We start from the raw sequence: 14,453 nt of genomic DNA, 5'->3' as shown, positions 1-14,453 counted from the left end.
TTAAAAAAACAAATGAATCATTTATTGAAGAGTTAACACATATTGATACAAAATATGGGGGGCATCGATTGGCCAATCATAATACTCGGACAGGATTATTTAAAAAAAGAGGAAAGTATCCAACTTGGAGAAAGCTTTTAATTTAAAATGGAAAAGAGCTGAAATCGAATTTGACTGTCCATTGAAGGAAGGCCTTAGTGCTTAATAACTTAAAACTGAATCAATGGTACCACAGCATAGTTGAGTAATTTACTGAAATTTTGCCAAAGAAAAAATTTGCTGGTTTGAGCATCGCAATGTTAAACAAACAGTTTGGAGAAGCAACTCAATTTTTAGTTACCATACAGAGTTACCATTTAGTTACCTTGCAGATGTAACGAGGGAGTCTGAATAAAAAATATAAAAGGCGTGCATATTAAAAATGATTCGGCAAAATGAGAAAGTAAAATTTTAAATACCTAGTTATACAAATTTACTTTACTTGGAGGCAAATACGAGAAGAAATCTTCAATCTTTGAGAAGAAAATAAGAAAAATTAGGCCATTCTACCCGCTGATGAACATTGTTTCTTGTATTGTCAGTTTGAAACTGAGCACACACAAGATCCTTTCAATTCTAAGCAATTGTTCTCAACTGCATTTTTCAACATAGGAAGTAGGGCCAAACAGGTCAATTAAAAATAATTTTGAGTTCCAACTTTGAAATGCTGTCATACACACTTGCTTTGCCAATGATTCATTCAAGTTTTTTTTCTTTTAATCTCATGAGATAAAAATTTTATCTAACAAAAAAAAAAAAACGCACGAGAAAAACCTAGGAAAAGAAGAACTTTGGACAATTAAATGGCATGAAAGTGGAATAAAAACTTGAAATCCTCAAAGAAAACTCTGCTAATAGAGAATAAAAATCAAGGAAGTTTTAAAAAACTTATGTTGACAAGTTTTCCAAGGAAAAAATTAAGTATGACAGGAAATCTAAAACATCGCACATCGGCGTACATGGTTTCGCACTTTAACCATCAATTTAGGAGTGCTTTGGGTGCTATTCAAGCTAACTTGATAATGCACCAATGGTTATTTGGTTAAAAAAGTACCTCCATTGTCAACGAGATGAACAAAATTTTTTAACAGTCACTTCTATCTAAATCATACCCACAGATTCTGAGTTCTTAATTAATATAAACACTTAATTGTACTCCATCTCCTTTGACATCTTGTGAAATTAGTTCATACAAATTATTTTAAAAAATATGTGATTTAGAAGGTATAGAGATAACAGGGATCGACCAGCAAGATTGATACAAATTTTAAGTCTGAGGAAACAATGCACCAGAGAGAAGAAATTGATTATTTGGCAGTGAAAAATGCCAAAAAAGTATAATTTGTTCGGAACAACTTTGGAACGAATTTTGAATCTTGTGTCAGGAATGATCAGAGCTATCCAAGTTGCTTGATTTTAAAATTTCATTTTATGAATGTAGGAAAACTAGCTTATTCTGCCTTGAAAAGTACTTGAATATCCTTTTTTTTTTTTTTGCATTTTCAAGTCCTTTTTAATTCTAGGATTTGGCCCCACTGTACTTACCTGAACGTTTTTGAAAGTTCATGAATTTTACGTCATCCAGTGTTTTCGTGTCTTTTTCGTATTATTTTGGCATTCAATTATGGTGTTTGAAAATCATCAATCAAAATAATTTTCTAAACTCATCAAAAGAGCTGTACTGATTTTGAGAAAATTTTTCTGCTCTCAATTCAACTGTGGTGTAAATGTACTGTTTTTAGAAAAAACTCTTTGAGTCTCAATTCTGCATTCGGATAAGATGTCAAACCCTCGTTCTCTCTAACAAATTTCTCTCTTTACGCATATTTACTTACTTTTCTTGCAATAATATATCTCAGTAAATTTTTTTCTTTTTTTCTCGGTGCATTTTGTGTTTTTGAAAAAATCTCTGTTTTTTTAGCTTTGCTTTTTTGTGTATTATCGGTAATAAATCAGTCTTTTATGACTTAGTGTGCTTCCCCATAAGTGCCTTCACTCCTCATAGTGAAGTTTTTTAAAGAACAGTGCAATTCCATTGCTCAGTAACCCTCATTAGTGAAGTGTAGTGACAAGAAAGTCTTTCCAATATGGCGACTATTCCAGCTCCGGGATTAATCCCTCATACACAGTCTTCTAATTCGAGTTCAAACTCAGTATCTCAAGGATCTCAAGGAAACCTCTTCTACAACCAAGACTGCAGTGCCCCTTTCATAGTTCATATTACAAAAAATGATACTTCAAGCAACTCGGTCTCCAATATACATCCTATGCAAATAAGCAGAATCTTGAAGAACCAACAAACAAAGGGCATAATCCTAGTTACTAAGGTTAACAGGAATACCGTAAAAGTTACGTTGGATTCATGGATAGAAACCAACAGCTTTGTAGCAAATTTTCAAGCTCGAAACTCTACATTCAGGTGCTATATTCCTGAGTACAAATTACTCACGAAAGGTGTCATCAAAGACATTCCGATAGACTTCTCGGAGGAGGAACTATACAATACTATAGAATCCTCACTCCAAATCTATAATATCAAACGCATGTTCAAATTTGATAGAGAGAGGAACAAAAGAATTCCTATTCCAATGATAACTGCAACATTCATAGGAAGCACAGTCCCTGACTATGTAATGTTTGACTATTATAAAGCAGACGTCAGATTATACATCAAACCAGTTACTCAGTGCAATAACTGCCTGAAAAATGGCCACTTCGGCAAATTTTTCAGAGGCAAAATGGCCTGCAGGCAATGCGGAGTCGCTGCCCACCCTGGACCATGTAAGCAAGACTCCAAATCAACATGCATTAACTGTAAACAGGCACACCCTCCCAACTGGCCCAAATTGCCCAGAAAGAAAGACGCAAAGGAAAATAAACGGTATAGTTGCAGAAAAGAACATCAGTGCGCAAGAAGCAAGGCAAGTAGCTAATTCTTATTGCGACAACTAAAAATTTGGAGAAAAGAAGAAATTTGGTAACTTCCCGGCAATTTCCAGTGCCCAGACTACACCGCATACCAAAACAAACAACAAGTTGACCATCTTAGAAATTAATCACATTCCTCCACATCAAAAAACATCCGAAAAGGAATTGCAAAAACCTGCCGAAAAGGAGTCAGCCATGGTTTCAGGAAGTTAATGGAATCTTACTCAACCGAAACCTGCCGACTAGATGAGTTTTGGATCAATACTGTATTCAAGAAAAATACAGAACATTTTGGTGAATCAATCAAACTTGTAAAAATTGTGTGCGTACTTTCACATGGAAATGCTTGGTTAGAAAGAGGTTTTTCTGCCAACAAAGAGATATTAGTTCGGAACTTAAAAGAAACTTCTTTGATTTCTCAGTGCTTTGTGTGCGACTATGTCAAAGATTTGGATCTAAAAACTTTTAAAGTGGATTCCAAATGTCTTGGTTTTATTTGGTGCTCAAGGTCACTGTACGAAAAGACCCTGAAATCTCACCAGTTGGAAAGTCAGAATGAGAATTATGCTAAAAAAAGAGAAAACTTCTCAAGGGAGAGATTGATGAGCTGGAAGCAAAGAGGAAAAAATGTGATGAGGATTATTGCAATAAAAACGATGAAATTTCAGGTTACAGGTACAGGTAATGTACAGAAAATGAGACAATAATACAATAAACTTGTTAGTTCCAAGATTTCTGCAAAAACCAATGAGTTATTTCAATACATTGCTGTTTAAAGGAAACTGCGTCCAAATTTTTCACTCCTACAGGAATTCATGTGTGGAGCCAAGTGGCTTCAATTTCAGTTATCTACTTCCTTTTTTCAGTTATGAATCAGTATTTCTGCAATGTTAATGTCATTATTATCTTGTCTCCATCTTTTTTTAGGCTCGCTGAATAGATTCAAAGGACCAAGCGCCATGATTTACTTCAAAAAGATCTGTTGTATCTATACTCGAATGTGAAGGTCTGCTCAAAACATTTTGAACAATGTATGTTTAGGGACTTACATACAGTTAGAAGACAGCTCAAACCGGATGCAGTCCCAACATTGCATTTAAATAGACTGCCTGAATCATCGAATGTTCCTGTACAACTGCAGGAAAACAGCAAAGTAGGTGCCAGTGCTCATGTGTCGACTTGTAGGAGTCCACAAGGTAATATTAGAGAACAACGGAATTGTCCTAAAAGACAGTGCAATGAGAACCAATTTATTATTGGTAGCTCTTCATCAAAAGACAAAGCAACACCTAATAAGCAATAATGATACAAAAACTAGGGTTTTTATGTGTGGCTTTTCTTTAATTTGCTGACAGATACACTCATCAAATGCTATTGCTGTATGAGCAATCCTCATCTGCGTACCGGGTTGAGAGGGAAAATTTATTGATTCTTCCTCATCCAAAGTACCTGGATCAGTTAACGAGGAGGTGTTAGATATCTGCAGCGGAAGAGTCTGAAAATGAGCATTTTTTAGAGATCATTGTGAGCAGGCTGACAGACCTGCAGAAAGAGGTCATACTGCAGCTGGATGAAATCTATGTTAAGCCTCAACTGATGTACATTTCAGGTACAATACGAGGAGCTGCAGATAATGTAGATACAACTGTTGCCAGAACTGTCCAAACCTTCTTGATGTCATCTGCTTTCGGGCGTATGAAAGAAGTCGTTGCTCTATACCCCGTAAAACGTCTGACAGGGCAACAGCTGGCAGATTATTCCCGTAAAGTAATTGCATTACTAAAGAGACATGGCTTAAGTGTAATAGTGTTGATCTCAGACGACAATAAGATGAACCAAAATATGTTCGAAGAACTGAAGCCTTTTCTTGAGGAAAATGGCATAAAAGCCATGTATGATCCAGTTCATATTCTAAAAAATCTGCGAAACAATCTGCTCAATAAAAGAGCTTTCATGATCCCTGCATTTCAAGATTTTCCAGATCCTAGCAAAATTCAAGACGGTGAGGAAGTGTTCGGAGTTATGTTTGAAGATCTGATACGATTATATCAAAAAGAGGCTGACCAACTGCTGAAGCAAGCTCCAAAATTGACTTACAAAGCGTTGTTTCCTAGCAATTTGGAGCGTCAAAAAGTTTCTCTAGCTATGAAGATTTTTGATGATACAACAATCGCTGCTTTGAAAAATAATAAAGCAGAAGTGGGAACAATTCTTTTTCTTGATCTTTTTCGGAAATGGATTACAATCTTTAATATTAAAAATCCATTCCATGGTATAAAATCAAGAAACCCATTAGCTAGGCCATTTACCTCTGAAAATGATGAGCGGCTTCAGTTCCTAGAAAAATTCATCCGATGGCTTCAGCATTGGGAGCACATTTCTTTGACTTTCGACACCAATTTTCTTACCATCGACACACATAAAGCTGTTCTTCAGACAACAAGGACAATGATCGATATAATCAAAATTTACAACCGCAAACCAAATGTCGAGTATATTTTACCCGGGAAGTTTCAGACTGACAACACTGAGCATCGTTTCAGCAACTACCGACAACTTTGTGGAGGAAACTACAATGTATCCGTCCAACAGATTCTGGAAGCAGAGAAGAAGATAAGGATGAAATCGCTGCTAGGAACAAAGTCTGCTCAGTATGGGAAGATACAATTTCGTATCCAAAATATAAAAGAATTGTGTCCTCAGTCCGAACTCGAAAATGTCAATCCGAATTGCGCCGTTGAGATGTTTGACAGTATTTTGGATCACTATGATGAAAATGATGTTTCAATAGATAAATATGCATTACTCTTCACAGGTGGTTACGCTGCTTATCAAGTAGCAAATCAAATAGATTGTGACCTATGCAGAGGATTTCTACGAACTGAAGACACCAAAGGTAATTACTTTCAAATTCTGAACAGAGGCGGGCTCACAATTCCTTCAATGCAAACTGAAATCGTCGCACAACATGCCCACACTATCTTACACCTGCTAAGGAGCGAAAATTATGAAACTGCCTTCTTGCGAGCAACCAACCAGAAGCAAATTTTAATGAAATTAACAAGAGATGTCCTGCTGCTGGACGGAAACTTTTCTGAAGACAATGTTTGCACGTGCAAGAGATCACATTTTGATTTGATCGACAAGTTACTCCCCATTTTTGCAAATATTCTGCTGAAGAATTATGTAAAGGAGCATAACGACTTGGCAGCTCGAGGCAAGTACCAAGGCAAGAAGCGAAAAGCAGATACTTTAAAAGATTAATGCATCACTTTCCATTTCTTTTGTTTGCTTTAAATTATTAATTATTGTTCTTAAAACTTAACACACCTCATGATTTTAAATTTTCCTTGTCCTTGTTTCAGTGTCCCTTTGCTTTGATACTTGACATAACATAAGTAACTAAATTCTCAGTTTCAATTTTTCGATTTCATTGCTAATGACTTTTTAAAATCTTTTAGTTTTAACTTTAGATGGATCAGAACCCAACTTGGACATTGAGAAACAATCGTTGACGTTTCCGTTTTTACTGTAAGGCTCAATTTCATTTAGATTTAAATTTAAATTTCTCTGTTTATTTTCCCTTCCTTTTTCTCTCTCTTTTCCTTTTCTTCAAAATTGTCATCTATTTTCGTTTTAATCTTTTCGATTCTGGGTTCTCTTTTGCTCAAGCAGATTTCCTCTTTCGCGCTGAAGCATCGACCATCTTGTGATCATTCAGAATGGCTCAAGCACATGATCAGGAAATGGCGAACCAGGGGTTTATGATTAATCTTCCACCGATTAATGGTTCACTGGAAGCAGGAATCGCGGTTGGCATTGACCCGACCCTTCCTGATGACATAAAACTCCCCTTATTAACCGGAAGCACTTTGCAAAGAGCAGTCAGTTTGGCAGGTGCATGGGCTCGTTCAAAATTCTCAAACATGCCACCGGTTGCACAAGAACAACAACTTTAGATGCAGCTTTAATTCAACAAACACCAAAGAGAAAATCAATTTAAAGTTTCTTATATTCCATCTCATGCAATTGCACTTTTCCACAAAGCACACAGAATTTCAGTTTGCCTCGTAGATTTGTAAATAGTTGTCCATAACTTTGTGAGTAACATACATTTATCATTCACATTTCTGCACTCAATGAGTAAAGTAAATACGTACGCTTCTAATTGCTTCTTTGCTAATTGCTTTGGGTACACTAGCAACCCGCTAACCAGCTGCACTCCTCAACAACGGAGAATGGGCAGCTACAATTTCAGGTACAGACACTTAACTCTACTCTTCATCCCTAAATTTCATCATCAAATTACAGGCATGTTTACAACCTATGTAGATGGTTATCAAAAGTTAGTTCACTTGCTACTTTATGCATACCTACGTTTAGGGTGATGATTGACAGAGCAGAAGAATTGCACTGCTCTTATTCATAAATCAATCAGCATGTGCATGAAGAGTATTCTCAGAATAATTCATCTACTTACGATAGTATTTAATGAAAGTTACTTGAAAGCAAGAGTTACATGCAGAAAATACTTGAAAATTAAATGACACTCGCTCATGTCCCCCAACCCAATGCTGCTAAACTAAGGGAAACTAAGGTATATTATTTGCTTGGACCCCCCTCAAAAAGGTGTCAAAACAGGTTTTACACGATTCTCATCACTAATAATTCCATTTATTTGTTTCTTGCAGGTGAGCTACTCGTTATCAACTCATAACTAACCACAAAATGTGAAATTTTGATAAGGCGCTCAACAACAGAATCTCCACTGTACACCGGCCTTCTACGCGGAGTGGCTCGCGGTGTTGCCAAATTCAGTATTCTAGCCTGTAAGATGTATAGGCTGTGCTTGATTGGGAGTCTGCTTTGACACCATTTTTCCTGACAACGCCTGAGTCTTTTGACAAGGAAATAGAGTTCAGTATAATGCAATATAAAGTCATTAGATACACTAGTGCTGGAGACATTGAGTGTTCAAAAAATTACTCTCCAGAGATTTCAATAGGTGCGAGTCATGGACAAAGCATCTTTAAGAGATATTATTCAAGACCCGGTTCCACAAACTGGATTCTCAGCAGCTAAGAAAGCAGATGTCCGCGAATTGATGGTTCATCTACCACCTTCAGACAGAGACTGGATTGAGGGACTATTCTGAATCCAGCACACTTACAATAATTAGCAGATGCAGATTCTGTAAGCAGGTATGTAGCTCCTCAATATTTGCACCATATTTTTGAATAAAGTCCCAGTTACATCAAAAATCAACACTCCCGCTCCTGTTTCAATTATTTTTACACACAAACATGCTGCACAGACTCAAGTGAAATTTTCAATACTTTTAGTTTTGATTAAGTACTCATAACAATTTGTAAAAAATGTGAGTCTTTGCAACGGTAAATTAAAAAAAGAGAAAAGAAACGTATGATCAGAAATTTAGCAACTTTGCTATGTACATAGTTTCTTTCTCCTGAACTCGTGACTGTTCCTTACTCATGAGATTTAGAAAAAAGAATATACAAGCTCCCTATTCCATGAGAACTAATATAGAAATTCAAAGACAGGACAGGACATATTTCTTCATGAGACCCCCAATGAGGATAATATCCTGGAATTTTCGTAGATATTTTGTGGTAAAATTTATGAAATAAAAATAATTAAAGTGCACGTTTTGAAACGTTGCATCACAGAGCAATGGTTTTTTAGTCTTTAGAAGAAGATTTCGCATTAATAGATGCTTCAAAACTTCCCTTCCTATTCTCTCATTAACCATGCTGAGCGAATGGCAACGCAACTGTTTATAGGAAGTCTAATTAAAACGGAAGCTAGTCACAGATATATTTTTGAATTTTGTATTCTGCCATTTTTGCGTACTGCAAGTGCTTTCACTTGTTGCGTACTGCAAGTGCTTTCACTTGTTGTGTACTGCAAGTGCTTTCACTTGTTGTGTACTGCAAGTGCTTTCACTTGTTGTGTACTGCAAGTGCTTTCACTTGTTGTGTACTGCAAGTGCTTTCACTTGTTGTGTACTGCAAGTGCTTTCACTTGTTGTGTACTGCAAGTGCTTTCACTTGTTGTGTACTGCAAGTGCTTTTTTGTGCATTTCCGAATTACCATCCAACTCGAAAGTGAAAGTTACTAAAATTCCTCTGGAAAGCCAACAAAGTTTGGTACCCTAATTCAGAGGAACCTCTCCTTATGCACAATATAACTCAGTACCTGGGCATTAATTTCAAAAAGGGGATTTTCTTGTCCCTGGACCTTTTTTCACACTAAAACCCATGTACCATGCAATTTTTTTGTTTAAAACTTCATTTAAGTAAATTCTCTACAAAATTCATAAAAAAAAATGGACAAAGTATAAGTTTTTTTATTTTTGGGAGATTTTTTAAGGCGTGTTACTCACGTCCATAACGCGTCCCCACACTGAGGTTAGCAAGTTTACAGTGATTTATTTAGATGATTAACGAAGTAATGAATTCTGTAAACTGTTTCAGTATTTATATTATATTCTTCTGTTTAGAAAAATACACATTATAGGTAATTACTGTGCACTGGATAATTTTTTTACGCGAGAGAAAGCCTGTACCTGGGATTTGACTCAAGTCCATAACACCGAAGCTTGGTACCTAGTAGAGGCACCAGAGCGCGCGCGGAAGGTGTACACGTGGCTCCGCCATTAGCGGCCAGTACCTGAGGATGTGTTAAAGTGAAAGTACGTTTGTTTGGTGATCGTCCGAGTAATTAATTAGAGTGTGATAACTTCTTTTGGTGAGTAAATAATTTTGTCAACTTGCATGTTTAAAGTCCGTAACGCTCATTATTTTCATTTTAATCCGAATGTAATTAAAACTTTGCTCGTTTTACAAGAGTGGGTAGTGGCTAGTTTAGATAAACGATACCATCTCGTTGAATGCACTTCAATATGGCGGCTAGCGTTCATTTTTTGTGTCAAAACTCGAGTCCATAACACTCGAGTCCGTAACGCCACTTCGAAGTTCATGTGTTATGGACTTGAGTCGTTGTTATGGACTTGAGTAAATTGTTTCTTAATCACTTTTGTAACTCTCTTTTGGTCGTAAAATTTCAAATGATTTTTTTTTTTACACAAATGTATATATTTAAATGAAAACTGTTGATTAAACATGGATTAAAATGCAAAAAAAATTTACAAAACAAAACAAAACAAAAAAAAAATAATAATGATGATTCAGTGGAAGAAAGAGCCCTCCTTCCAGGTGTACATTTAATTTTATGGTGTGTTTTTGAATTGCAAAGCAAAAAAAACAAAAGAAAACAAAAGAAAACATGTTACCGAACAACAACTAATTTCCGTTTTGGTTTATTTGTTTGTTACAGTAAAAATGGACAAAAATGCTGATCCGATTGTTCCTGATATTGCTAGCACTTCTGAGACGAACCATGTTGTCAACAATACGGCTGTCCCTAAAGCTGCTGCCATTGTTTCAGAAGAATGGTTAGCAAAACTGAAAAAACAGAAAGAAGAGGCGTACGAGAAGAATTTAGAGAACAAACAAAAGAAGAAAGCATTACAGAGTGAAGAGAGACGGAAGAAGAGAGCCGAGGCAGCAGAAAATAAACCACCTGAATCAAAAACAGCTGATGTGACCGTAGAGAGAGATATTTTGCCAAAAGAACAACCAGCTGATAAACAAGTTATTCAATCCGCACTTGACCAGCAAAAAAGGCGTAGTGTTCGACAAAAGCCATTACCCAGCAAGGAACCAAGTTCAGATAGTAAGAAGAGCAAAAACACAAAAAAGAAACCGGTGAAGCAAAATGCAATTTGCGATCGAGCATTGCTTGAAAAACGAAAAGCAGGTGCACGTCGCGCAAAAGAATTTAGAGAGAGACTAAAAATGGATCCTGTAAAAAGAGAAGAAGCACGGAAAAAAGAAGCAGAACGTGCTAGAGAGAGACGTAAAAGTGGCAAAATTAAAACTATATCTGCCATGAGTGATAGAGAAAAAAGAAAACAACGCAAAAATTGGAGAGAAAGTTATCACCGTACGGCAGAAAAGAAAAAAAGAATTCGAGAAGGCGAGACTTTTATGCATCAAAATTCCCCTCCTGCTTCACCACACAGAAACGATGAGGATCCGCACCCAGTAAACGATCAAGGCGCAAGAAGAAGAAGAAGAATGCAGCGCAAGCGTAGATCCGAAGAAAAACAAAAAGAGCAAGATCAGATGAATGCTACAGCACATGCTAAAAAATTGGCTGAAACTTGGAAGAAGAGATATTACCGACTGAAGCAGTTTCAAGAAAAACAAAATGCGCAATCCCCTTCCCCTAACAAAATTGCAACTCAAACAATGAAAGAAGGTACCGAGTCGGTTAAAAAGAATCTACTGGAATTTGAAGTTTTGAAGAAAAGCCTTACTTCTCCAAGTACTTCCGAAAATCCTAAAGATAAGCTTCAAAAGAAAACTGCTGTTGCTGAATGCCTTCTTTCACGAAAGCGTGACTTGGAAAAGTACAAATTGAAGACTGTATTCAAGGGCCTGACCGGTTGGCGGAAAATTTTCACGAAAACCCCAAAAAATTCGGCTGAAAACGAAGGGATCCGCAAGAAGTTTAATTTCCTTCGCAAAGAAATTAGAAAGTTTTTCGAAAATGATGACAACTCATTTTTCGCTCCGGGCAAAAAAGATACAATCACAAGGAAGAAAATAAAGCGTCAGAAAAAGTACTTGAGTGAATCTTTGATCGAATTACACAAAAAATTTAAGGCTACCAAAAATATTTCAGTTTCTTATTCTTTTTTCAGATTATGCAAACCTTTCTACATAGTGCCTTTAAAGCTGACCGAAAGAGAGACGTGCTTATGCGCTACTCATGAGAATTTCCGGTTTCTCTTTCAAAAATGCAAGCAGTTAAAATTACTCAATTTCTCATCTCCCTCGCAACTACTTCAGTCTCTTTGTTGCAATTTCAAAAATTTAAATTGCATGTACCGACTTTGTAAAGAGTGTAAAAACAAAGCCATTATTTTTGAAAAGACTGACCTATCAGAAGACACCCCAGTTTTTTACCACAAGTGGGCCCGCTGCTCTGAGGAGAGAGAAAAAAATGGAAAAAAATTTATGGTTAAGGTGACAAGAAAACTTAAATGTAACTGTAGTATCAAGGAACTGAAAGAAACTTTGAATGATATACTTTTGCCTTATATGAAACATTCTTACAGGGTGTATCACCAGCTGACCTTCTCTAAAGATATGAAAGAAAAACTGAACGAGGATGAGGTGCTTATTATAATAGATTTTTCGGAGAACTACCAGCTTAAATTTACATCTGAAGTCCAAAGTTGTCATTTTGGCGCGTCAAACGCGCAGCTCACTTTACAAACGGGCGCTTACTATACTAACGACAAAAAAAGTACAACATGCACATCTTTTTGCTCTGTAGCTCAGTCCCCTCGTCACGACGCGGCAGCAATTTGGGGCCACTTACTTCCTGTATTTTCCAAAATTAAAAATGAACATCCTAGAGTGAAAAAAGCTCATGTGTTAAGTGACGGGCCCACGAAACAATATCGTAATAAATTCCAGATACATTTATTTGGCCACTATATGAAGCAGCTAGGCTTTGAACTTGCATCATACAATTTTAGCGAAGCGGGTCACGGCAAGTCCGTGGCGGACGGAGTTGGTGGAACGGTCAAAAGGACAGCCGACAGTGCAGTGCGTCGTGGAAAGGATGTTCCTGACATTGAAACTTTTGTCCAGGTACTAGAGAATTTAAAAATTCAGGTTTTTCAAATTGAAAATTCCCTAATTGAAGAAGTTGCTAAAGTCTTAGAAAATATGAGCCTTACAACTATTCCTGGCACAATGGCTTTGCATCAGATTGTTTTGGATTGTAAGAACGAAAAGCGATTGAACATAAGGCAATTCTCTTGTCTAATTTGCAGAAACAAACTCGAATGCACTCACTATCCTAAAGGAAGCACCATCTTTGATCAGCAAATCGAACAAAAAGCGCCCAACTCGGAAAACGCAGCAGTGAAGGTAAATAAGCCTGCAGCCATTAAAAAGAAAGCACAGTCCAAATCGGAGGCAACCAAAGAAAATTCAGACAGTAATTTGAAGACATTGCACGATGTAGATGAACGAGAATTAAAAGTTGACACTTATGTTTCTGTTATTTTTGATGAGGAGTGGTATCCTGGTCGAATAAATAGTGTAGACTTAGCCGTAAAAAAAGCTAAAATTTCTTTCATGCGTCGCTCCGGTGGATTTTTCCTCTGGCCATCAACAGCAGATATCCATGTTGTTAACTTTGATGGCATTCTAACTATCCTTAAACCACCCACAAAGTGTTCCTCAAGACTTTATGTGTTTGAAAACGTAGACTTAGTTGATAAACTGTCAACATCCTATCTACGTGATTTGTAACTAGTCATACGAATGATCTCAAGTTAAATCATGAGTAGTTACCCAGCCTCATAACTTGCCTTAAAGTCTTCAAGACATTTACCTCATTTATTTTCGCCAAGTGCCTAGCTCTTAGAGGTTTGTAGTGTAGTGAAACCAAGGGGATAAGGATTTAAATCCTGGATACTGTTTCCTCTTGCTTTCTTACCAAAAAACCTAACAAATTTTTTTTGATTTTTTTCATTTTTCTATTAATTTGTTTCTTAATTTTTTTCTTATTCCTTTCGATACGAAAGTTTTTCATTTCATATATAATGTCTTTACTAAAAATGTTTTTTTCTTTTACATGTTTATTTAGTTTATAGTAATTCGCTACCACACGGTGCAATTTTATTTTTTTACTTTCCTAAGTTTATTTTTGACTTATTCTCTAATATGAAGCTCTCGTTTTATTTCAAATTTTTCTAACAAAAGTCCAGCCTTAAGCTCAGTATTATAGTAGAATAGCGCATTATTTAAGACAAACTATTTCATTCTTTAGAATTTTAAGCCTTCAGTTTAAAGGACAATTTTTCAGAACTCTAATCTTCTTTAGAATTTTTTTTTTTTTAGTTATAAGTTTTTGCATTCCTCTTTTAGTTACTAAGTGTTCGTGTTCCTCTTTTTTGAAAAATGTGCTCTCTCAACATTTTTGTTTGGAATGAATGGTGCATTCCAGTTATTATGTTTTTTTTGTAAATAAAATTTTTCGTTCCAGTACTTTCTCTTCACGATTTTAGTCTAAAAAGTTTGCACTTTAAAACTGCAAACTCAAGTCCGTCACAACATGTTCAAGTCCATAACGTGAATTTCGCAAAACTCACGTCCGTAACGGGGACATTCAAGGTAGTTTTAAAGGGTCAATTTGGTAAATATTACCTATTCTATATCTTTTTTTGCATTTAAGACCGAGGATAGGACGTACTTCTCAAGTTGAGGTCCTTATTACGTACTTGCAGCATGCGCACTATAAATTCAGCAATATCTTAGATCTTGAAATTCGCAATTTTTCTTAAAATTCATTGTTAAGCATGACTCAACACAACTAAAACT

General features: G+C 36.2%; 2 protein-coding genes across 4 annotated transcripts in view; one reads left to right on the top strand and one right to left on the bottom strand.

The window, feature by feature from the left end:
• Window positions 1–14,453, bottom strand: part of Gem2 (Gemin 2) — a 48,902-nt gene continuing 34,449 nt past the window's right edge. For 2 of the 3 annotated variants that reach the window (XM_072302599.1, XM_072302597.1), the window contains exon 8: window positions 1–9,183. The gene's annotated coding sequence lies outside the window, so the exon portion shown is untranslated. The remainder of the gene's footprint in view (window positions 9,184–14,453) is intronic. The other variant, XM_072302598.1, reaches the window with a different exon arrangement.
• Window positions 9,424–14,120, top strand: LOC140225083 (uncharacterized). The gene is made up of 2 exons (XM_072302595.1): window positions 9,424–9,735; window positions 10,324–14,120. The coding sequence occupies exon 2, from the start codon at window positions 10,329–10,331 to the stop codon at window positions 13,380–13,382; it is 3,054 nt and encodes a 1,017-aa protein (XP_072158696.1). The 5' UTR covers window positions 9,424–9,735; window positions 10,324–10,328; the 3' UTR covers window positions 13,383–14,120.

This window comes from Bemisia tabaci, chromosome 7 (genome assembly GCF_918797505.1).
Source record: "Bemisia tabaci chromosome 7, PGI_BMITA_v3".
Classification (NCBI taxonomy): Eukaryota; Metazoa; Arthropoda; class Insecta; order Hemiptera; family Aleyrodidae; genus Bemisia; species Bemisia tabaci.
Note: the sequence above shows the minus strand (reverse complement) of the source record. Positions and strands in the feature narration are given on the sequence as shown.

What these genes read in the sequence shown, in the direction of transcription:
- LOC140225083 (XM_072302595.1), top strand. Translation starts at nt 10,329, where the DNA reads ATGGACAAAAATGCTGATCCGATTGTTCCTGATATTGCTAGCACTTCT.